Source organism: Oncorhynchus tshawytscha, linkage group LG30, assembly GCF_018296145.1.
Source record: "Oncorhynchus tshawytscha isolate Ot180627B linkage group LG30, Otsh_v2.0, whole genome shotgun sequence".
NCBI classification, from domain to species: domain Eukaryota; kingdom Metazoa; phylum Chordata; class Actinopteri; order Salmoniformes; family Salmonidae; genus Oncorhynchus; species Oncorhynchus tshawytscha.
In genome coordinates, this window is record NC_056458.1 from 10,471,842 (window position 1) to 10,497,314 (window position 25,473).

The 25,473-nt window shown below is 40.5% G+C and overlaps 1 protein-coding gene across 1 annotated transcript; it reads left to right on the forward strand.

The window, feature by feature from the left end:
• The first annotated feature begins 17,051 nt into the window (after positions 1–17,051).
• Positions 17,052–24,660, forward strand: LOC112231380 (claudin-7-B-like). The gene is made up of 4 exons (XM_024398116.2): positions 17,052–17,571; positions 23,102–23,266; positions 23,360–23,444; positions 23,615–24,660. The coding sequence occupies exons 1-4, from the start codon at positions 17,349–17,351 to the stop codon at positions 23,772–23,774; spliced, it is 633 nt and encodes a 210-aa protein (XP_024253884.2). The 5' UTR covers positions 17,052–17,348; the 3' UTR covers positions 23,775–24,660.
• Positions 24,661–25,473: the final 813 nt, after the last annotated feature.

Consider the following 25,473-nt stretch of genomic DNA (forward strand, 5'->3'; position numbering starts at 1 on the left):
ATCAAGCAGACTTGAAAAATATAAATAATTTTGGTGCCCATCAATATTACAAACTTACAGTATCATATATATTAGGTTTATAGCGAAGGAATGTTTTGGAATTGGCCTAATAAAGACCAAATTGAATCTGTGACATTGTACCCTTTGAAATTGTCATTTTAAAATGTCAGTGTACTAGTTAGTACACCGTGCAGGTTTTATTCATGACCAGAGGGACCACCTAAGTGCCAAATTACCCTAGGTAGATTTAAAACAGCAATATTCTGCGGTTCTGTTGAGAACTGGCTAAATCTCATTAGATCTAAATCCCAACCTTATCCATGTTGAGGGAACGTGCCCTCCTTGACTCAACACTGAGAATTCCGAGGTGACTTAACCTGTCATCAACCATTGTTGTCCTAAGGTGGGTTTTAATCGGTTGTAAAGCTGAGAAGCTTCTCTCGCAAGAAGCACTGCTGACTGGTGTAACAACAGAAATCTTCTAAAGTCGAAATAGCTCATTGAAGACCTCTTTATATGGTTCTACAAACACAACAAAGTCAAGGAGACTAGACGGTCTGTCCCTTCCACTTTTCTCTCTCCTATCAAGAAGCCGCTTAAATCTGACGAGAAGGTCTGAGCAAAGGCAAACAGAGGCTCCTCATTCAAGAATGTTGTGCTCTTTGGGTTGAGAGACTGGACCCCTTGCATTATCTCACAATACTTCTTTGAAAAACGCCTCTGCAGCTCAGCTGTGAGACTGGCAAACACCTGTTAAAAGATACAGTGCCTTGCAAAAGTATTCACCCCCCTTGGTGTTTTTCCTATTTTGTTGCATTACAACCTGTAATTTAAATGGATTTTTATTTGGATTTCATGTAACGGACATACACAAAATAGCCCAAATTCTTGAAGTGAAATGAAATAGGGAACTTTTTTCAAAAAATAAAAAAAATGAAAAAGTGGTGCGTGCATTTGTATTCACCACTTTGCTATGAAGCCCCTAAATACGATCTGGTGCCTTCAGAAGCCACAAAATTAATTAAATAAAGTCCAGCTGTGTGCAATCTAAGTTTCACATGATCTGTCACATGATCTCAGTAAATATACACCTGATCTGAAAGGCCCCAGGGTCTGCAACACCACTAAGCAAGGGGCAGCACCAAGCAAGTGGCACCATGAAGACCAAGGAGCTCTCCAAACAGGTCAGGGACAAAGTTGTGGAGAAGTACAGATCAGGAAGTGGGTTATAAAAAAATACCCGAAACTCTGAACATCCCCCGGAGCACCATTCAATCCATTCTTAAAAAATTGAAAGAATATGGCACCACAACAAACCTGTCAAGAGAGGACCACCCACCAAAAATCTCTGACCAGGCAAGGAGGGCATTAACCAGAGAGGCAACAAATAAACCAAAGATAACCCTGAAGGTGCTGCAAAGCTCCACAGAGGAGATTGTAGTATCTGTCCATAAGACCACTTTAAGCCATTCACTCCACAGAGCTGGGCTTTAAGGAAGCGTGGACAGAAAAAAAGCCATTGCTTAACCTCTAGCGATGAGCAATCCCGTATCCGGGAGCGTAATCATAGCCTCAAGCGCATTACCATAACGCAACGTTTCCTATTCATGAAAATCGCAAATTAAATTAAATAAATATATTGAAACACAAGCTTAGCCTTTTGTTAACAACACTGTCATCTCAGATTTGTAAAATATGCTTTTCAACCAAAGCTACACGAGCATTTTTTGTAAGAGTATTGATAGCCTAGCATAGCATTAAGCCTAGCATTCAGCAGGCAACATTTTCACAAAAACAAGATAAGCATTCAAATAAAATAATTTACCTTTGAAGAACTTCGGATGATTGCAAAGACGAGACTCTCAGTTAGATAGCAAATGTTCATTTTTTCCAAAAATATTATTTATGTTGGCGAAATAGCTCCATTTTGTTCATCACATTTGGCTAAGAAAAAGACCGGAAAATGCAGTCACTACAACGCCAAACTTTTTTCCAAATTAGTTCCATAATATCGACAGAAACATGGCAAACGTTGTTTAGAATCAATCCTCAAGGTGTTTTTCACATATCTATTTCGATAATATATCAGTGGTGACAGTTGGTTTCTCATCAGAAGCGAACGGAAAAATACTGCAGCTGGAGATTACGCAATAATTGCAACAGAGGACACCAAGCAACCACCTGGTAGATGTAGTCTCTCATGGTCAATCTTCCAATGATATGCCTACAAATACGTCACAATGCTGTCGACACCTTGGGGAAGCGACAGAAAGCCTAAGCTCATTCGTGGCCCATTCACAGCCATATAAGGAGTCATTGGCATGAGGCGGTTTAAAAAAATGCGGCACTTCTTGATTGGATTTTTATCTGGGTTTCGCCTGTAACATCAGTTCTGTGGCACTCACAGACAATATCTTTGCAGTTTTGGAAACGTCAAGTGTTTTCTTTCCAAAGCTGTCAATTATATGCATAGTCGAGCATCTTTTCGTGACAAAATATCTTGTTTAAAACGGGAACGTTTTTCATCCAAAAATTAAAATAGCGCCCCCTATATCCAAGAAGTTAAAGAAAACATGTTTGCTGTTTGCCAAAAGGCATGTGGGAGATTCCTCAAACATATGGAAAGAAGGTACTAAAACTAAAATTGAGCTTTTTGGCCAAAACGCTATGTCTGGTGCAAACTCAACACCTCTCATCACCCCGAGAACACCATCCCCACATGGTCAGAATTGAAGGAATGATGGATGGCGCTAAATATAGGGTTCTTGAGTTCTTGAGGGAAACCTGTTTCAGTCTTCCTGAGATTGAAGACTGGGACGGAGGTTCACCTTCCAGCAGGACAATGGCCCTAAGCATACTGCTAAAGCAACACTTGAGTGGTTTAAGGGGAAACATTTAATTGTCTTGGAATGGCCTAGTCAAAGCCCAGACCTCAATCCAATTGAGAATCTGTGTTAAGACTTAAAGATTGCTGTACACCAGCGGAACCCATCCAACTTGAAGAATCTGGATCAGTTTTGCCTTGAAAAATGGGCAAAAATCCCAGTGGCTAGGGTTAAGGTTAAGTTCTTATGGCTGCAAGGGCAGTATTGAGTAGCTTGGTTGAAAGGTGCCCAGAGGTGCCCAGAGTCAACGGCCTGCTCCTCGGTCCCAGTTGCTAATATATGCATATTATTATTAGTATTGGATAGAAAACACTCTTAAGTTTCTAAAACTGTTTGAATGATATCTGTGAGTATAACAGGCAAAAACCTGAGAAGAAATCCAAACAGGAAGTGAGGAATCTGAGGTTGGTCGATTTTCAACCCAGCCCCTATTGAATTCACAGTGGGATATGGATGTAGTTGCACTTCCTAGGGCTTCCACTAGATGTCAACCGTCTTTAGAAACTTGAATGAGGCTTGTACTGTGTTGTGGGGCTGAATGGGAGCTGAATGAGCCAGGTGTCTGGCAGAGAGCCAGGGCCTGGTCACACGCAATTCACACGATAGCGACCTGCGTTCCATGGCTTCTCTACACACAACGGAATTCTCCGGTTGGAACTTTATTGAAGATTTATGATAACACCCTAAAGATTGATTCTATACTTAGTTTGACAAGTTTCTTCGACCTGTAATATAACTTTTTGAAGTTTTCGTCCGACGTTCGGATGAACCTGCACGAGCGTTTGGATTTGTGTACTAAACGCGCTAACAAAACTAGCTTCTTGTACATAAATAATGGACATTATCGAACAAATCAAGCATTTATTGTGGAACTAGGATTCCTGGGAGTGCATTCTTCTGCTTCATGCTAAACCGATGGCATCACTCCAGTTCCTTTGGTGATACATCCACACCAAGCTCCTCCGATATCCGCTTGATCATATAGGTGGAAAGGTCGCCTTTTTCCTTGACTTCCGGTAGGGACAATATTCTCATATTGTTTTGTCTTGATTTGTTTTCTAGCTGATCCAGTTCTTTATCTATCTAATTATTCACACTTTCATTCATTTTATTCATATATATTTATTTATTCCTCCAATATGATTATGAGGTGGTGTCAATCAAATGTATGTGGGTGGTATCTAACCCACCATTGCGTTTATCTGGCTCTGATGGTCTGAAAAGTAAATAATCAAACTACACACTTGAGAGATGTACAACAGGTAGATAACTATAGCAGCCCAGTTATCCTGGTAAGTAGTATGGCTTCAATTAGGCGAGCGGTAGCCAGAGACTTGAAAGTGCTGGCGAGGTGTGGCCTGATTAATATAGGTGGGACCATTGTCACAGAATTCGTGCAGCACACCAGTGGGTAATTCAGTACAGTACCATTTCCATTGTATTAAACATTGAACACCATTCTGTCATACTGAATGCAGCCCAGGCAAACACAATCAAGTAATGCGCCATGACATTGATCAACCAATGTTGTGTTAGATACCACCCACATAAGTTTCCTTGATACCCCTTCATTGTCATATTGGAGGAAGAAATACATAAATAAATAAAGAAAGAAATAATATGAATTAATAAAAACAATGAAAGTGGGATTCATTATTTAAATAATGATTTATATATTTCTGTGTGCATTCATTCATCCATATTCATTCATCATGCAGTTTAGTTTTGGAATAGTGTAATCTGTGTAATACCTTGAATTGTATGAGACGATGTCTGGAATTAATGGAGCATGTGTGGATATACTCCAAGCTCTCTTCCCAGTCTGCCACCGAGATGTCAGTCCCTAGTTCTTCCTCCCATTTTGCCTTGATGGCATCTGTAGAAGCTGTGCTAACAGATTGAAAAGCATCATATAGACGCGATATCAGTTTATCTGAGGTGGGGCATATTTTTATGCATCCGTCAAACATGGAAGGTTTAGCATTCCTAAATGTTGGGAGGTGTTTTCTAACGTAGTCTCTGTAGGTATCTGAAAAAATTACTTCTGGGAAGATTATAAGTTTCCCTCAGCAACTCAAAGGAAGCAAAGGTACCTTCTATGTATAAATCCCCTATGGTACGTATCCCCAACTCTCCCCATCGCTCAAAGGTGTTATCAACGTTAGAAGGGGCAAAGGAGGGATTCCTGGCGACAGGGAGCATGAATGACATTGGTCTAAGCTCAAAGTGGACTTTAATTTGCTTCCAGATTCGGACTGTGCTATGTATAATAGGATTGTTACAATAAATTGACAACTCCAGATTGACAGGCGACAAAATCACAGCGCCAATAGAGAAGGGGTGACACTCCTCACGCTCCATACTAAGCCAGCTGGATGACGGAAGTGCGTCATCCAGCAGAAACGTAACAGCACAGAGGTTAGCGGCCCAGTAATAAAATATAAAATTTGGGAGAGACAATCCTCCTTCCATCTTGGATTTACAGAGGTGTTTTTTACCTATCCTGTGTGTTTTATAATCCCAGATGAAAGGATTGATAATTGAGTCCAGTTGTTTATGAAAGGATTTAGGTATGAATATTGGGATGTTCTGATATAGGTAGAACAGTTGTGGGAGGAAGACCATTTTAATGGCATTAATTCTTCTTGTTGGGAGAGTATGTTTGCCTTGAGTTTTTGTATCAGAGAGGGGAAATTCTCTTTAAATAGTAAGGAGTATTGTTTGGTAACTACAATTCCTAGGCAGGTAAATTTTTCTGAAGATAACTTAAATGGGAGATGTTCTAGCCAGGAGGTGTTTTGCGACCGTATGGGCATTAATTCACTCTTGTTCCAAGTTATTCTGTATCCCGAGAAGGTACCAAACAAATTGATCACATCAAGAATAGCTGGGATACTAGCCTGGGGTTCTGTTACATAGAGGAGGATGTCATCTGCATATAGGGAAATCTTATTTAGAGTATCTTTTGTATTATAGCCGTGTATTGCTGCATGAGATCTAATCGTCTGAGCGAGCGGTTCGATAATTAGGGTGAAGAGCATAGGCGAAAGCGCACAACCCTGCCTTGTCCCCCTGTAAAGGTTAAATCGGGGCGACAATGATTGGTTAGTGAGTATTCTGGCACAGGGGTTCCTATATAAAAGCTGGATCCAATTTATGAACCCATCTCCAATATTAAATTTTTGTAGGACCTTGAATAGATAGGGCCACTCAACTTGGTCAAAGGCCTTTTCGGCGTCAAGAGATATGACGGCAAGGTCCACGTTGGGTAACCTCTGAGAATACATAATATTGAAGAGGCGCCTGAGATTGAAGAATGAGTTTCTGTTAGGGATAAAGCCGGTCTGATCCGAATGGACCAATTTGCCAATTAAAGTGCTAAGCCTGTTAGCCAGAGTTTTTGCTAAAATCTTTTGGTCTGTATTAAGGAGAGATATTGGTCTGTATGACCCTACCTCTTCTGGATCTTTACCCTTCCTATGTATAACTGTAATGAACGCTTCGTCCAAAGTAGAAGGGAGAGCTCCATCCTCATTGGCCTGAACCAAAATTTTGTGCAGGTAGGGAGAGAGCATGTTGCTGAATGTTTTATAGAATTCACCAGGGTATCCATCTGGGCCCGGGGTCTTGCCACTCTTTAGAGATTTAATTGTTTCTCGAATTTCATCGAGATATTTTCTTATTCAGGAAGTTAGAATCTTCCTGGTTCAGGGTAGGAAGATTACAGTCCTCCCAAAATGTTTGCATAATTAAGGGGTTAGGGTCCGCTTTAGATGTATATAGAGTCTCATAAAACTGACGGAATCTGTCATTGATGTCTTTGGGGGAAGAGAGTAATTCCCCAGATGCAGATTTAACTTTGTGAATCATTCGGTCACTCACATTTTTTTGAAGTTGTCTGGCGAGTCATTTGTGTGGTTTGTCACCAAACTCAAAATATTTTTGCTTGGCATGGAGAAAAGATTTAGCAATTTTAGCTGAGAGAATCTGATTATATTCAAATTTTAAAGAGGTAATTTTTTTATGTTTCTCCATAGATGGATGGCTAGCATTCTCCCTATCCAGTAAGGGAATTTGTCCCTCCAGTTCTTCCAGTTTTCCTCTGTTTTGCCTACTCCTGTCAGCCTGAAAGGAGATGATACAGCCTCTCAGATAAGCCTTCAGTGTTTCCCACAATAATGCTGGGGAAGTCCCTGTGTTGTTGTTGGTATCAAAGAAAAATGTAATTTGGTCTTTAAGATATTCACAGAATGTTGGTTCTGTGAGGAGCTGAAGATTCAACCTCCAGACCCTCTCGTTTGGTACAATGTCACTCAATCTCAGGGAAAATGTGAGTGGACTGTGGTCCGAGATTATAATATCATGATACCTCACATCACAGGTATAGGGGAGTAGTCTAGCATCCAACAAAAAGTAGTCAATTCGAGTGTAAACATTGTGAACATGAGAGTAAAAGGAGTATTCCCTACCCGTAGGGTTAGCGATCCTCCTTATATCAAATAAGTTAGAATTTTTTATGTAGGTATTCAAGAATTCGCTTGAATGGGAGGTAGGGGTTCGCCGGGTAGATGATCGATCCAAATATGGGTCTAGCACACAGTTAAGGATTTGCTAAATTAACATACATATATATATACCAACACATACATACACACACATACATATACACATACATATACATACACATATACACATATACACATATACACATACATACATACATACATACATACCCACACAAAAAAATCATATATAAAAATATATATTAAAAGAATATGTATATACATCCATATGCACATATACACATACAAACATTCATACCCCAGAATAACAATCTACACTGATTTAAAATATACACATACATAATACTAAAATGCTAAGAGAAAATAATAATAAAATACAAATAGTAATTATATGTACTCACACCTACACAGACACAAGCACTACAGGGGGCTGGTGGGACTCTAGTCGGGAGAGCGGCCTACGGCTAGACAAAGGCAGAACGGCACAAAACATCAACTTGCTAACCAGGTGTCTGCGTCTGCCCCTTCCCAACCATCACCCCCAGTCCCCTGCAAGCAATAAATAAATGGTATGGTAGTAAGAATAATGTAAGGATTGTAAAATAAATAACGATACAAAACAAAAATGGGGGAATACAAGTATATCCATCCGAAGGTGTCAGTGATCAAACCTGGAAGTAAAAATATGCATCACTCTGAGCACAGCCGGGATGAAAGTGAGTTTAACGTTAAATGAGAGCTCTGACCGTCATCCATTGGTCGGCTCAGCGTCCCTTGTTGAGCCCGTTTAATACGGTTTCACCCAATATGGTATAGTATGGATTCGAGTCCATGAGCAGACCCAAACACACAATGACAAGGCACTCTACCCTGTACGGGGGATTGGTGTATATCCCCGGATTAACTTCTCTGCGTCCAAAACCGAGGAGATCCAAATCTTCTCACTGGAAGGCGGGGTAATTCTTAGTCTTGCAGGGAAGAGCAAGGCTGGGCGAAGATGGAGTTTGTCGAGTTTGGTCATGACATCTCTGTAGTCGGCGCAGTGCTTTGCCACATCGGGCGCATAATCCTCATAGACACGGAATGGGTGCCCTTTATGTGACAGGTTGCCCCTCATTCGAGCTTCACGCACGATAAGATCCTTGGTCTTGAAACTGTGACAACAGATGATTACTGGGCGAGGACGTTGGCCCGGTCCAGGCACTGGGTCAAGGGAGTGATGTGCATGGTCTAGCTGGGGATCCGAATCCAAAACATCCGATCCCATTGCATCCTTCAATAGCTTGGCGAAGAAGTCGGTGGGGCGAGAGCCCGCCTCTACCCCCTCTGCCAGACCAACAACGCAAAGGTTATTACGTCTGGATCGGCCCTCCAGGTCCACCACTTTCACAGAAAGCCTCTGCACACTATCCTGCAATGACGTGCATAGCTTCTCTAACTCGTCGATCCTACCAGCGTTGAATTCAGAAGCTTTCTCAAGGTCCACAATACTCTGGCCATGTGAAGCGACTGTTCGAATGATGCTCTCGATTTTGGTGTCCAGTTCAGCAATAGTGGCCTTAAGATCCTCAGCTATAGCAACACGTAGCTCCCCCAAAACCCGGGTAAGTTCTGTAAGTGTCACATTGTTGCATGTGCAACCCGCCATGTCTGTCTCGTTGTTTAGTGGGGAGTAGGCCATAAAGTGCCATAAAGTAGGTTAAATTAGATTATTTCGCAAAAAAGTTGCAGGAGCCTCTCACGCACAGCCGTTCACTCCAACATGCTAGCTCCGCCCCTGACGTTATGCAAATATGAGTAGGTCTAGGGTTTCTGGGATAATGGTGTTGATGTGAGCCATGACAAGCCTTTCAAAGCACTGCATGGCTACAGACATGAGTGCTACAAGTCAGTAGTCATTTAGGCAGGTTATCTAAGTGTTCTTGGGCACAGGTACTATGGTGGTCTGCTTGAAACATGTTGGTATTACAGACTCGGACAGGGAGAGGATGAAAATGTCAGTGAAGACACCTGCCAGTTGGTCAGCGCATAATCGGAGTACACGTCCTGGTAATCCATCTGGCCCTGCGGCCTTGTGAACGTTGCCCTGTTTAAAGGTCGTAATCACATTGGCCGCGGAGAGCTTGATTACCCAGTCATCCAGAACAGCTGATGCTCTCATGCATGTTTCAGTGTTACTTGCCTCGAAGCGAGCTTAGAAGTTATTTAGCTCGTCTGGTAGGCTCATGTCACTGGGCAGCTCTCGGCTGTGATTCCCTTTGGAGTCTGTTATAGTTTGCAACCCTGCCACATCTGACGAGTGTTGGAGCCAGTGTAGTACGATTCGATCTTAGTCCTGTATTGACGCTTTGCCTGTTTGATGGTTCGTCGGAGGGCATAACGGGATTTCTTATAAGCTTTTTGGTTAGAGTCCCGCTCCTTGATAGCGGCAGCTTCACCCTTTAGCTCAGTGCGAATGTTGCCTGTAATCCATGGCTTCTGGTTGGGGTATGTACGTACAGTCACTGTGGGGACAGCGTCATCGATGCACTTATTGATGAAGCCAGTGACTGATGTGGTGTACTCCTCAATGCCATCGGAAGAATCCCGGAACATATTCCAGTCTGTGCTAGCAAAGCAGTCCTGTAGTTTAGAACCTGCTTCATCAGGAAGTAGAATGGTGTACCCATTTGTCATAATTGAGTAAAAGTAAAGATACCTTCACAGAAAATGAGTCACCCAGTAAAATACTACTTGAGTAAAAGTATTTTTTTTAAATACAGTTGAAGTCGGAAGTACATATACACTTAGGTTGGAGTCATTAAAACTTGTTTTTCAACCACTCCACAAATTTCTTGTTAACAAACTATAGTTTTGGCAAGTCGGTTAGGACATCTCATTTGTGCATGACACAAGTCATTTTTCCAACAATTGTTTGCAGACAGTTTATTTAACTTATAATACACTGTATCACAATTCCAGTGGGTCAGAGGTTTACATACTAAGTTGACTGTGCCTTTAAACAGCTTGGAAAATTCCAGAGAATTATTTAATGGCTTTAGAAGCTACGGATAGGCTTATTGACATAATTTGAGTCAATTGGAGGCGTATCTGTGGATGTATTTCAAGTCCAACCTTCAAACTCAGTGCCTCTTTGCTTGACATTATGGGAAAATCAAAAGAAATCAGCCAAGACCTCGGAAAAATAACTGTAGGCCTCCACAAGTCTGGTTCATCCTTGGGAGCAATTTCCAAATGCCTGAAGGTACCACATACATCTGTACAAACAATAGTACGAAAGTATAAACACCATGGGACCACGCAGCCGTCATACCGCTCAGGATAGAGACGCGTTCTGTGTCCTAGAGATGAATGTACTTTGGTGCGAAAAGTGCAAATCAATCCCAGAACAACAGCAAAGGACTTTGTGAAGATGCTGGAGGAAACAGGTACAAAAGTATCTATATCCACTGTAAAACAAGTCCTATATCGACATAACCTGAGAGGTTGCTCAGCAGGGAAGAAGCCACTGCTCCAAAACCGCCGTAAAAAAGCCAGACTACGGTTTGTAACTGCACATGGGGACAAAGATCATACTTTTTGGAGAAATGACAACTAGTCTGATGAAACAAAAATAGAACCGTTTGGCCATAATGACCATCCTTATGTTTGGAGGAAAAAGGGGGATGCTTGCAAGCTGAAGAATACCATCCCAACCGTGAAGCACAGGGGTGGTAGCATTATGTTGTGGGGGTGCTTTGCTGCAGGAGGGACCGGTGCACTTCACAAAATAGATGGCATTATGAGGAATTATGTGGATATATTGAAGCAACATCTCAAGACATCAGTCAGGAAGTTAAAGCTTGGAGTGGCCATCACAAAGCCCTGACCTCAATCCTATAGAAAATGTGTTGGCAGAACTGGAATAGTGTGTGCGAGCAAGGAGACCTACAAACCTGACTCAGTTACACCAGCTCTGTCAGGAGGAATGGGCCAAAATTCACCCAACTTATTGTGGAAGGATACCCGAAACGTTTGACCCAAGTTAAAAAAATATAAAGGCAATGCTACCAAATACTATTTGAGTGTATGTAAACTTCTGACCCCCATGTGATGAAAGAAATAAAAGCTGAAATAAATCATTCTCTCTACTATTATTCTGACATTTCACATTCTTAAAATAAAGTGGTGATCCTAACTGACCTAAGACAGGGAATTTTTATTCCGATTAAATGTCAGGAATTGTGAAAAACTGAGTTTAAATGTATTTGGCTGAGGTGTATGTAAACTTCCGACTTCAACTGTATACTTAAGTATCAAAACTAAGTGCAATTGCTAAAATATACTTAAGTATCAAAAGCAACATAAATAATTTCACATTTCTTATATTAATTAATTAACCAGATGGCCAAATGTATTTTCATTTTAAAACATTTAAGGATAGCCAGGGGATTCTCCAACACTCAGACATCATTTACAAACGAAGCGCTTGTGTTTTGTGAGTCCGCCAGATAAGAGGCAGTAGGGATGATCAGGGATGTTTTCTTGATTGGTGCGTGAATTTGACAATTTTCCTGTCCTGCTAAGCATTCAAAATGTAAGGAGTACTTTTGGGTGTCAGGGAAAATGTATTGAGTAAGAAGTACATCATCTTTTTTAGGAATGTAGTGAAGCAAATGTTGTCAAACATTTCAATAATAACGTAAAGTACAGATACCCCCCAAAACAACTGAAGTAGTACTTTAAAGTATTTATACTTAAGTACTTTAAACCACTGGTGATTGGAAGGTATTCTCCACAACTTCAACATGAACTGTGTTCTCATTAATCCTGGCTTGGGGCAACACGTCTTTAGGGTGATTAAGTTGTATCCCTCCTGTACGTTTGCTTGCTAAATTCTTGTGCTTTGGGTGGCACACCAGGGGTGTATTCATTAGTCTGATTCTGTCTGTTGCGAAACGTTTTGCAACAAATACTGTTTACCCCAAATGGAAAACGTTTTGCAATGAAAACAAGAGTTTCTATTGGACAAATTCATATAGGTCCCTCCCCATTTGGTTCCATTTGCTTATGTTCTTAAACAGTGAACGTTTTCCATTGTAAGATGTAATGAATACACCCCAGGTCAGTCTCTGCCATGGTCTTTGCCTAGGGTGTATTCATTATCCTACTCTTATATGCAAATAACGTACCTCGTCTTTGAATGTTGTGTTACCTTGTATTAAAGAATTGTTTAGTGACATGATATTGAGAAAGAGAGACATGCAGGAACAAAAACAACCCCAGTTACAAACATAATAAAACATAGGCTGCTATTTTACTCTAGTCAGTGGTGTTGTGGTGCCTGGAGAAGTGTGAATAGTCAAATTTACCAAACATTTCACAAACGGTTCAAAGGAAAGGCGCCCTGTGTGAAAAATTATATGAAAAACAGTTACGTACTCTGAATGACCTAAAATGATTAATCCCATATTAGTATTTCACATTCAGGCAAACCCAAGCTGTACTGTGCAAGTAGGTAATGGTAGACTTACTACTGAAATACACTATATATACAAAAGTATGTGGACACCTTCAAATTAGTGGATTCAGCTATTTCAGGCACACCCGTTGCTGACAGGTGTTTTACATGGATCGCATAGCCATGCAATCTCCATAGACAAACATTGGCAGTAGAATGGCCTTACTGAAGAGCTCAGTGACTTTCAATGTGGCACTGTCATAGGATGCCACCTCTCCAACAAGTCAGTTAGTCTAATTTCTGCCTTGCTAGAACTGCCTGTAAGTGATGTTATTGTGAAGTGGAAATGTCTAGGAGCAACAAAGGCTCAGCCACGAAGTGGTAGGCCACACAAGCCCCTTGACCGCCGAGTGTTGAAGCGCATAATGCGTAAAAATCGTCTGTCCTCAGTTGCAACACTCCCTACCAAGTTTCAAAGTGCCTCTGGAAGCAACGTCAGCACAAGAACTGTTGGTCGGGAGCTTCATGAAATGGGTTTCCATGGCTGAGCAGACGCACACAAGCCTAAGATTACCATGCGCATGGCCAAGCGTCGGCTGGAGTGGTGTAAAGCTCACCGTCATTGGACTCTTGAGCAGTGGATTGCATTCTCTGGTGTGCTGAATCACGCTTCACCATCTGGCAGTCCGACGGACAAATCTGGGTTTGGCAGATGCCAGGAAAACTCTACCTGCCCCAATGCATAGTGCCAACTGTAAAGTTTGCTGGAGGAGGAATAATGGTCTGGGGTTGTTTTTCATGGTTGAGGCTAGGCCCCTTAGTTCCAGTGAAGGGAAATCGTAACTTCCAAAGCATTCAATTACATTCTAGACGATTCTGTGCTTCCAACTTTGTGGCAACATTTTAGGGAAGGCCCTTTCCTGTTTAAGCATGACAATGGCCCTGTGCACAAAGCAAGGTTCATACAGAAATGGTTGTCGAGATCAGTGTGTAAGAACTTGACTAGCCTGCACTGAGCCCTGACCTCAACCCCATCGAACACCTTTGGGATGAATTGGAATGCTGACTGTGAGCCAAGTCTAATTGCCCAACATCAGTGCCCGACCTCACTAATCCTCTTGCAACTGAACTGAAGCAAGTCACTGCAGCAATGTTCCAACATCTCGTGAAAAGCCTACCCAGAAGAGTGGAAGCTGTTATAGCAGCAAAACGGGGACCAACTCCATATGAATTCCTATGATTTTGGAATGAAATGTTCGACGAGCAGGTGTCCACATACTTTTTGTCATGTAGATAAATGAGCGTGTCAAATTTGTCAGCAATTCCCCCATTTTTTCAGGTTTTTGCTCTCAAAGTTACACTTTTTAATTTAAAAAATGGATGTTCTAAGTCCACAACAATGCTAGAACCACATTTGTAGTCAACTTTTAAGGTCTGGGAAAAATCAAAGAAATTTATGTAGTTACATTTTCTGTAGCTCACGTGATGGAGTTTGCAAAATAAATGGCAGCTGGATTGATGCAAATAATCATGACATCAAACGTTGCCACAAATTTAGAGAATGTTCCTCTAAGAGTCTCACTAGAACATTAATGTGTCCAGTTTTCTGTGGGTTAGGAGAATATTCCATCAAATTCCCACCAAACATACATGTTCTCATTTAACATGTCTAGAACATTCTAATCTTATATTCTGAGAACATGGAAACCATTTTTTGTGTACGTTTGATGTGACGTTGATGGATTATTGTTCTAACCCTCAGAAAACTGGAGACATGAATGTTCTTGCAATGTCCCATAAACATTAATGTTGTATATTCTGAGGCCATTGTAACCACGTTCTAGGTAAGTTATGCTTGATATTAAGGGAATGTTCTCCTAACTTTAACATCAAACATTCTAAAAAGGTTCTCAGAAGGTTTTTGCTAACATAGATGGAATGCTCCCCTAACTAAAGGAAAACTGGACACTCAAACATTAGGGTAACAATACAAAACATTTTAGTTGGGTTAGGCCTTTCATTAAATGATGCCTGCCAAGCAATGTGTTGCTTGTTACTAGCTAGCTAGCTACATAGCTTTATAGTGAGGGCTGGGTTTCTCCAAAGATTTTCACAACTAATCCTAGCTCCTTGTTCTATCTGGGGTTTCTCTGACAGCAACATCGCTAGCTACACTTCTCATCTATATTTGAAAATAAGGTATTTAAAGATCAAATGTTATGACTGTAACTAACTAGCTAGCTAAAAGAAACAAAATAATAACTTATATTGGCTGAGGTCTATGCATAGGCCGTTGATCCTTCAAACCAGAAGGATCCACTGCAGGGAAAAATATGATTATTTCGAGCAAAAAATAATCATATTTTTCCCTGCAGTGGATCCTTCTGGTTTGAAGGATCAACGGCCTATGCATAGACCTCAGCCAATATAAGTTATTATTTTGTTTCTTTTAGCTAGCTAGTTCCCAATTAAATACAAATGTGTTCATGAACATTAACACCTTATTCTTCATCTTTTAGAAATGTTTTACTGACTCTCCGCCTCTGCATTATCCACAGGGTAACTGTTAACTTAGGGCACGTTCGTAAATTTGCTCTGGCTATCTACTCCGATTTCAGAGCACTTTCGTCTCAGTGTGCCAGAGAGCAGAATAACTGATAACTGATACATTTACGAACTCTCAACACCCGTTGAATATGGCCGTTGTCAGTAAACGTCGGCAAAAAAAAACATATTTCAATTGTTGCCATTCGCACAGTTACAGTCATCAAAGCTCTGGGTAACATGAACACTGCCTAACCAGCTCTGCTAGGGTGAGTAAAATGGTCAGAGTGAGGTGTTCTCTCATTTATATCTGGAAGTAGTTAGCCAGTTTGCTTGACTGCCGTTGTGAGGTCAGAACGATCAGATCAACCCTTCTCCTCCGCCAGAGCGTCCAGTGTGCGCTCTGAACAATCCGAGAGCAAAACACTCTGAATTTACTAATTTACAATCTGACAACGTTCTAAATTAGAAATGTCCAGAGCGCACTCTGAGCGCACTCTGGCACCCCAGAGTGAAAATACGAACGCAACCTTAGTCTGGTAATGGACCAGGAGAAGGAATCTGCATTGTAAATATCAATTTGATCTTTAAATACCTTATTTTCAAATACAGATGAGAAGTGCACAGAGGTAATTTGTACTTTTTTAAAATTTTTATCCAGATGCAACCTTCCAGTGACTCCTATGCCACAATTCAACAATGGACCAAGTTATTTGAGCTGAAAATAAAGATTATTAAAAGCACTCCTTTAGTTGTCAGTCATGAGTCATTTATTAAAACTTTTCAAAGTATACTACAGCATGCTATTGTGTAATAGTGTTGAACTTTTTGTGTTATGCGTTGCATTTGAATGTTGCCTAACTACTGTATCTAAGGTAAATGTATACATCTTGTATTTCATAAAAATAAATGTCAACATATACTTATGAAATATATTTTGGAATATATTTTGCTAGCTACCACAGCATGTTGTCAACATGTATTTCTAGCCTGCACATTTGCATATATGGTCAATAATTATCTGAATAATACATGTATGTAAAATGCATATTACCACATATGGATTAGTAATACATGTAAATATATGTACATATGTCAAATATTACAACGTATATTTTTTTAGATGGGCAAAATGGAATTTAAGAAAATATATTTATGAAATATATGTGACATGAGTAATAAATGTATTTATATATATTTATTTAAAATTCTAGTACATATATTACATATATGTATTTCAAATATTAAGTTTCAGTATGGGATGTTTTGGGTCGATAAACTCACCATCTCCATGCAAACAGTGTTCTCTGGAGGCATCTTTCGTCATCCAATGCAGTGGAGAGAAAAAATATCCCATTACTTTAAGCTAAATGGCAAACTGGAAAATATCATTCATTGTGCCCTGGGATATGTCCTCGCTAGCCTATGTCTGCGCACAGGAGTTGCAGCCATTGATTTATGGAAAACAATACAAGAAATGCACTAAATTCGCCCTATCGCATTCGTTAAAAAAAAGATTGCGATGGCGTCTATTCTGCAGTGACTGATACCATGACATCATGAAACCTCAGGTCTTCAAGATACCTGTTGATGACTCGAAACTGTGCGCGTCCCCCGCCCCTTGTGAGGAGGAAGCTACTTTAAAAAACGCCCATTCGCAGACAAATCCTCATTATATCGAAGGTGCGGCTATTCAACAGGTGTCTGAGAAATAGTCCCTTTTGCATTTTACAGGCAAAACTACCAAATTGGGTTTATATTTCGCAGACTACTTTCTAAAACAATTTTACAACAACAGCTTCTTTTTTTAAGATTGGGTGAACGCGTGGAGGACTGCTAGTCTCAACCAGGTGGACGGTCATTTATTTTTTTGTTCCTACAAAACAATTAGACTTTCTACAGGTTTTACAAGAACAGTGACTTTCCTAAAACTCAGTTTGATTCAAGAAGTTCATAATGGCCAACTCGGGACTCCAGATTTTGGGGTTTGCCCTGTCGCTACTAGGTCTGATCGGGTTAATTGTAGGCACAATCCTGCCCCAGTGGAAGATGTCCGCCTATGTCGGGGACAACATCATCACAGCAGTGTCTATGTACCAGGGATTATGGATGTCTTGTGCATTTCAGAGCACCGGCCAGATCCAATGCAAAGTCTACGACTCAATTCTGCAACTTGACAGTAAGTAGGCTAATGAATTTGTTTTAATATATAAACGTGTGTGTATTGAACGTTTGCCTTGCCCCTGTATGGATCTTAGAGCTATGAGTGCAATATAACGTATTATGTTGAACATGCTGTATGAACGTTGAAGGCGACGGAATTTGCGCTGTGGATGAGGCATGCACCTTGCCCAATATTGGACTAAAGGAAACTAACGTTAAACCTTAGAGGAGTCTTACATGTTCTGTTTTTAAAGGGCGAATTGGCTCGAGGCCAAACCTGCCAAATACTCCATCTAAACGTGAATTGATTTAATTGCGCTATGGTTCTAGAAACACAAATTCCTCTACTTCCATATCAACTTCAGAAATGCAAACTACACACTTACTGTATACTTAACACTTGCCGCAGACCCTATTTTTCATTGACCAAAAATGGCTGGCCTCTCGTTTACACACAGGTGTTCAGAGACAGATAATTAGCACAGATAGTCAAATATTTGTTTTCGGTAAACAAGCGTTGTAACTTAGAACTATGGTCGTGAGGGAAACCTAAACTTGTAAAGGTGTATGAATTTAACCTTTTTTTTTTGTTTTTGAAAATAATTTCGCACCGATTTATAAAATGTCCTTATGCTCCCAAAACCTACTGCAAGCGATGCGTGTTAATGTTCAGACCGAGCATCGCTTCTCTTAGCAAAACTGCCCCCTACAGAAGATTCCTTCTTTGACACTTGTGTAATTTAATGGAACAGATTCATGACGAGGGCTAGCATGCTCCATGCATTATTGGAAACCTGATAATATTATGCAATTGACACACGTTGTTGTTGGATTTATGACTCATATTTAGTGTCCATGCTCAATTGTAAACTTTTGGTTGCTTTGTCCATTCACTATTCAACTCAGACCCTCTGCGTGCCATCCATCTTAAAATTAAAATGTTTTTTATCCCTTTCTCTATGGGGTTGATATATTTAATTTTTAATCTCACTTTCAGTTCACTATCTAACCTCTGAGAATACAGCAATCTGGGGATATAATCAAACACAGGCCACTGAATGAATGACTTTTTATGCAAATGATTTGGGTCTGTTTGTAGCATGCATGTTGAAGGGGGTATATCATCTACCATCATTCACTTACCTTCACCTCATTTTGTTATACATCTTTGGTCTGACAGTTTGTGACAATCAGAATGCTTTGTATGATGTCAACAAACATGGCTGTTAATTAGCTCATCATAATTCGTACAACCTTCAAAGTATTTTACACACGTGTCCATTACAATCTATGCAAGAATCGGAATGCAAGATTTGTCAACATTACTTGAAAACACATTATTCTCCAAACATATGGTGTGCTACAATAGAAGTGACAACACCAATATACAGAAATTAGAATGATAACATAATAAGGCACTTGCTTTGATGGCAACGCACATGTCAAAAGCTATTGTTAGGAAGGAAAACGACAATGAAGATAATGCGTGCGCCACCCGGAAAATGTGCGGGGGGGGGGTTGCAAGTTCTGAATGATCATGCTGTTTAATCAGCGTCTTTGTCACACCTGTCAGGTGGATGGATAATCTTGGCAAAAGAGAACTGCTCATGAACAGGGATGTGCACAAAATGAGAAGCTTTTTGTGCGTAAGTCAAATTTCCGGGATCTTTTTTTAGTTAATGAAACATGGGACCAGCACTTTACATGTTTTGTTCAGTATACTTAACATGTTGGCTAGCCTTTCCCCTCACTTTTAATCTTAAACCCGAACCCCGAGGAGCTGGTTAACATTTGCCACAACAAATTGGAATATTGTACAGCTTGCGATTTGTAACATGCCATATGAAATGGGTAATGGACATCCACAAATTAATACATACTATTCGAAACGTAATATATCATACTAAATGGAGTGTCTTGGATTTACATATGAAATACTGAAACCAAGTTGGTGATCGAGGGTGTGCAAGCTGCAGGCATGGGGGTAAATATCACGTTTATCGTGCTCTGTTTCGTCAACACGCCAGTGAAGAGACTCAATATGCAGGGATGGCACTGTATGAAACTGCGCGCACAGGGAACTGTTAGCAAGGACCACACATTATACATTCTATAACCTATATTGAATAAAACTGGCAGCAATGTTCTCCTTTTTCATCCTACCCCACTAAAGACCAAGATCAATTTAGTAGGCGTATGATCTGATAATGATCAGGGCCAGGGTTTCCCTAAAGTGATGGCGCTTCAATATGATAAATGGACCGATAGCCTACTGTTTACATTAGCCTAATTTGAAGCATCTTTGCGAAGACATTTGTGACTTTGTCAACTTTGTTCTGAAGTTATCGGCTTTCAGAGGGACTGAGTCATGTCTAGCGTTATGTAGTGACGCGGGAGGATTAAAAAAAAAAAGCATCTAATTGTGCACTTCGCTGTTCTACGAGTGGCGAGGCAGGCATTTGATTACCAATGTTTTAACTTAATAACGATGGTTTTGGGGAAACAGCGCATGCTCCGACAAAGGTTATAACGATGAATTTAGCCTTAAGATACTTTTGGGAAACCGGGCCCTGTTGTATTATGGGGAGAATTAGTACTCAACGCAGTGTCCAAGGGTAATCGTACACCTGCTCGTCCCTTGTTTTTCAATAGCCCGCTCACTTTTACAGCCTTTCCTCTGCACGGTCTCTTCAGATAAATGTCTGGGCGTGTTAGAATATGATTAGCCTATACCAAAACACTGTAAATCATGACATTGCAATATTTTAGACATGGAGCTACAGCTACATGTTAGCCTCTGACTACAGTACACTTACTGACCACTTCCCTCTGATTTTTAAATTGCTTGATCCTTTATCTTATCAATTAGTCTTGCAAAATGTAAATGCATTCTATGGTCTTTTCTCTATCCACTATATTGCAATGTAAGAATGTGTCCTCCATTACTCTTCATCAGTATACACCCTGTGCTGTCTAGATGTAGAGTTAAGTGTGTGGCTTACTGCGGGTGTGCCATCTAGTCCACTCATGTCTTCTGACACTTCACCTATGGTACACCTGTGAAGTTCCCTATGCTCCCAGACTTCCGGCTGCTTGAGTTCCCTAGACTGTTTATGGTAGTTTTTTTTTAGTGGCGCTAAAGTACTTTGTTTGACTTGTGTATCAACAACACCTTTTGATGAGGGTGTATTGTTTTAGACTCCTTATCGCTTTCTCTCTTTTGCTTGTATGCTTTATTGTATCTGCAAACATGAACACAAGCCAGTTCTGATAAGCACTGTTATCAAACCAGTGGTCGGATGTAACAAGTCAGAAAATAATAGCTTGATATCAATTTCATTGCGCTGATAGCCGGGAGATTAAATATGGCCAGATATGAATAAGGCGTTAGGTTGTGCCAACTGCTTACATTAATGTCCTCATGTTGTCCTGGTAAGTGAAGATTGCAGAGTATGCCTACAGTTTTTCTCATGCCAATACTGATTAGAGCTTTTCAGAACCACAACCACATTTTAATAGTAGTTTCAAATGTTGTTGCTATGTTGTCTAAATGGTTCCTGAATTGTTTGGGGTGTTATAATGCAATATTGGAGAACTTTGCTGACTTCAAGGCAGCCATTTTGATTTGGGCTCTTGTGAATGTGCTCAATGTCAGTTGTAAGCAAAATCCATATCTATCTGCTGTAAGAGGGTCTAGCTATCCAATAGAGGAAGGAAATGTTTATAGCGGCATGGAGAGGGAGTGTCTCCCTCAGTGAAACCCGACTCCCCCGGTCTCAAGACTGGTCTGACCTGTTCCTGACTTGCTGACTGAGCCAGGGAGGGGTTGCACACATACAACACAAACACAGGTCATTCTTACGGAACTGTAAAAATGAAGATGCATTCTGTAATTTTTATAATTTCTTCTTGAATTACTGAGATTAGGATCTTTACGTAACTATTTCATCGTTTTTTTATTTTATTTTTAATTCAGATAATATGCATTTTTCCACAATTCTCATTACATAAGTCCAAAAAAGTGAAACAAATCCGTATTTCTAATGCGTATATTGCTCCCCTAATGAATCAAATCAAATGTTATTTGTTACATGCGCCGAATACAACCTTACAGTGAAATACTTACTTACTACAAGCCCATAACCAACAATGCAGTTTTAAGAAAATACCCCCCCAAAATTATGAGAAGGCCTGAGTTAAACACAAGACTGAAAAAAAAAATATATTTCAAATGAAATTATAAAATAACTTTTTCCCGGTTTGAGCTTTTTAATGGGGTGAAGGTGGTGTTTGAGAATAAGAACCTTATTCTCAAGGCATATAAGCAAATAACTTAACTCACCGTGCTCATCTAAGGGCTACTCCTAGATGATGCATCATGGGTGACTAAAACTGAATTAGAAACTGACTGGAGTATTTTACAGGAACTTAAGTGTTATGGCAATGACACGCGTTCACACTGTTTGTAGGCATAAATATTAGTTTCATGTAAACTTCAACTAGTAAACGATTTTTATGATTCATGGACAAACTACAGCAACATATTTGGTGTTTTATTAAAATTAGGTTTTTCTAAAGTGTTAAAAAAAAATACCTGAGTTTTAATCTGGACTCTTTACGGGAATTTGAGGTGAAATTGTACAATTCAGGCACATTTGTGTATTTAAAATAACACGTTCCCTAAAATGAGATCTTAGTCCTCCAGAATGGTAGTTGATTATTTGCAGATGCATCACGGTTTGTTTCTCAATTTGCTACAGACATTTTTTAAACTGGTTTCATGAGAATCACCCACCCACACACACTCCACCCTTGAGGGTTTCCGTTGGATATGGTTTCTGTTGCACCCATAGAGATTTATAGAGATCGCTATGTTGTAGCTGTGACTGCGTGGGCAGCACCATTGACGCAATCTAATTCTAAAAGTAGTACATCTTCTTTTGATGTTTGTGAAGCTAATATTGGTGACTTACCACACCACCTGCAGTGCTGGAGTTTTGAACCAAATCTTGCCATTAATTTATTGTGGCCACTAAACAGTGGACATTTACAAACTAGGCAAAGCAATTTTGAAGAAGACTATGCTCTGATCATTGTCTGATCACTCCCCACCCACTTGACAACTTTAAAATGGCGGAAGCTCTCAATGGCAATGTTCATGCAAAACCGGGTTATACACCTGCCTACATTGGGGGAGAGAGTGGTTGAGGCAGAGACGAGTTCAGTGTGGAAGAGTTTCAGTGGCTACTGCTTTCTGGTCTTAATAACCTGGCTATTAAAGCTAAACATGCCTATAAAATCAAGTTAAGCCTTTTATTCCTATGACCAAAACAACTTGTCGCAGAGTCCTCTAAAGTCTGTGTGGATAAATCAAACATTTGTCAAATAACATGGTCATTCATTCACTAGACCATTTGTACTTCTCCTTCCTCTATAAACTATAACTCGTCTCTGTTGAAAAGAAGAAGAGAAAAAAATGTTTAGAAGGGCATATCACCCTAAAGGGATAATCTGGTGTATTAACTCTGTCCTCCCCACCTCTACAGGTGCGCTCCAGGCAACGCGTGCCCTGATGATTGTGGGCATCATTGTGACTGTGGCTGGACTGGGGGTGGCAACCATGGGAATGAAGTGCAGCAACTGTGGAGGAGATGACAAAATAAAGAAGTCTCGCATCACCATGACTGGAGGCATCATCCTGCTGATTGGATGTGAGTTACCTTGAAATTGGCGGATATGTCATTTGCTCTAAATTCTCTGTATGGTCGGATATTTTAACCTCTAACATTTTTCCCTCTCCATAGCTCTGTCTGCAACTATTGCCTGCTCGTGGTTTGCTCATAACATCATCAAAGAGTTCTACAATCCATTCGCCCCTGTCAACTCCAAGTAAGTACTGCTGAATCCCTCTATGGCCTCCTTCTGTTCTTTATTGCCCCTCTAGTTACCTGGAATCATTAACTCCCCGTCTTGGAGTTGGTGAATGATATAAGTTGCGGTCCATTTTCTGTCACGTATGTAATTGTACTGATACCAACACAAACCCTCTTCTCCTCTAGGTATGAGTTTGGTTTAGCCATCTTCATTGCCTGGGCTGGAGCCTTCCTGGACATAATCGGCGGTGCCATGCTCGCAGCGTCATGCCCCAAGGGCAAACCTACACCCAAATACCCCATCGCCACCACCCGCCCCCCTAGCAGCACCAAGGAATTCGTCTGAGCAGGAGACCCCCCCCTCTCTTTCTCTGCCCTGCTGCCTGGAGGCTGAAGGAAAGGCACCCACATGTACTGTGCATCAGTCCAACTCAACATGTCATTTGGTCTCTGCCAAGTCCACCTAGATAGCGTTGTCTTTTTTTGAACTACGTATGTTTAACATTTCATCTGCGGTGTACCCTCAATTACTGATATTGTAAGGCTGTGATTTTAAGAGCTGTTTTTGTTTTTATGTGACTGTTTTCGAGGACGACTCATGATATTTACTTGTAAGGGAGAGCAGATGGTGAGCGTCTGCCTCTGTGAGAATGTTTTATATCCCCCTCACACCATTACTCCACTTTTCTCCCATGTCTATTACTGTAGGCTACATGGACAGGCCAGATGATTGTAATGATGAAAGGGCCACCATGATTTGGTATTGCATTACAATAGTCAAACCTCTCACAACATCTTCTAGGAGCCAGATGGGAACTCTATTTTCTGACTTAATGTTTATGCTAGATATTTTTATTTCAAAGCCTAAGACAACACATACTATGAGGTACCAGTCAAGACTTGTATGATTTGAAGGTCTGGGACGGAGTCCTCCATATCTTTACAAGATTGACAGACTATTTGCTGTAGTTCAGTTATTGCTATTATCAGTGGTAAAGGAAATCGGTGTGACTCATTTGGTGAAACATTTGACTCCATACTCTCCCTTTGGTCAAGTACTTGTTTGTTTTATTAGCTAGTAGCGTACAGTAGGTGTGCTTCAAAGATGGTAAAATTGTAATCCTTTCTGTCACATTCAGAATATTCAACTTGTTTTTTGTGTGTTTATTTTAAGAGTTTATTTTAGTTATTATGCGATTTGGCATCTGTAAATAAAGTTGTGGTTTTGGGTATATGCAGAGCTGTTGCTATAAGTCTTGTCTAGTCCTATCCTGATTAGCTAGGTTGCTTTGTAACCAACCAGATGTGAACTCGGCTGAAATATTTTTATTTAACCAGGTAGGTTAGTTGCGAACAAGTTCTCATTTACAACCGCAACCTGGCCAAGATAAAGCAAAGCAGTGCGACAACAGAGTTACACATGGGATAAACAAAGTACAGCCAATAACACACAATAGAAAAATCTGTATACAGAGTGTGCAAATGAGTTAAGGCAATAAATAGGCCAATAGTGGTGACATTACAATTTATCAATTTACACTGGCTTGATCTGTGCAGATGAGGATGTACAAAAGAGCAGGAAAAACAAATATGGGGATGAGGTAGGTAGTTGGTTGCACGGGCTATTTACACAGGCTGTGTACAGCGGCAGTGATCAGTAAGCTGCTCTGACAGCTGATGCTTAAAGTTGGTGAGGGAGAAAGTCTCCAACTTCAGTTATTTTTGCAATTCGTTCCAGTCATTGGCAGCAGGTAACTGGAAGGAAAGGCGGCCAAAGATGTTGGCTTTGGGGATGACCAGTGTAATATAAACTCAGCAAAAAAAGAAACATCCTCATTGTCAACTGTGTTTATTTTCTGCATACTTAATGTGTAAATATTTGTATGGGGTGGGGGATCAAAAGTAATCTTGTGTGGCCACCAGCTGCATTAAGTTCTGCAGTGCATCTCCTCTTCATGAACCGCACCAGATTTGCCAGTTCTTGTTGTGAGATGTTACTCCATTCTTCCACCAAGGCACCTGCAAGTTCCCAGACATTTCTGGGG

Excerpts from the sequence above, each read along its gene's own strand:
- LOC112231380 (XM_024398116.2), top strand. The coding sequence starts at position 17,349 with ATGGCCAACTCGGGACTCCAGATTTTGGGGTTTGCCCTGTCGCTACTA. Across the intron at positions 23,267-23,359 it reads CATCATCCTGCTGATTGGAT|CTCTGTCTGCAACTATTGCC; the intron begins GTGAGTTACCTT and ends CCCTCTCCATAG. Across the intron at positions 23,445-23,614 it reads TTCGCCCCTGTCAACTCCAA|GTATGAGTTTGGTTTAGCCA; the intron begins GTAAGTACTGCT and ends CTTCTCCTCTAG.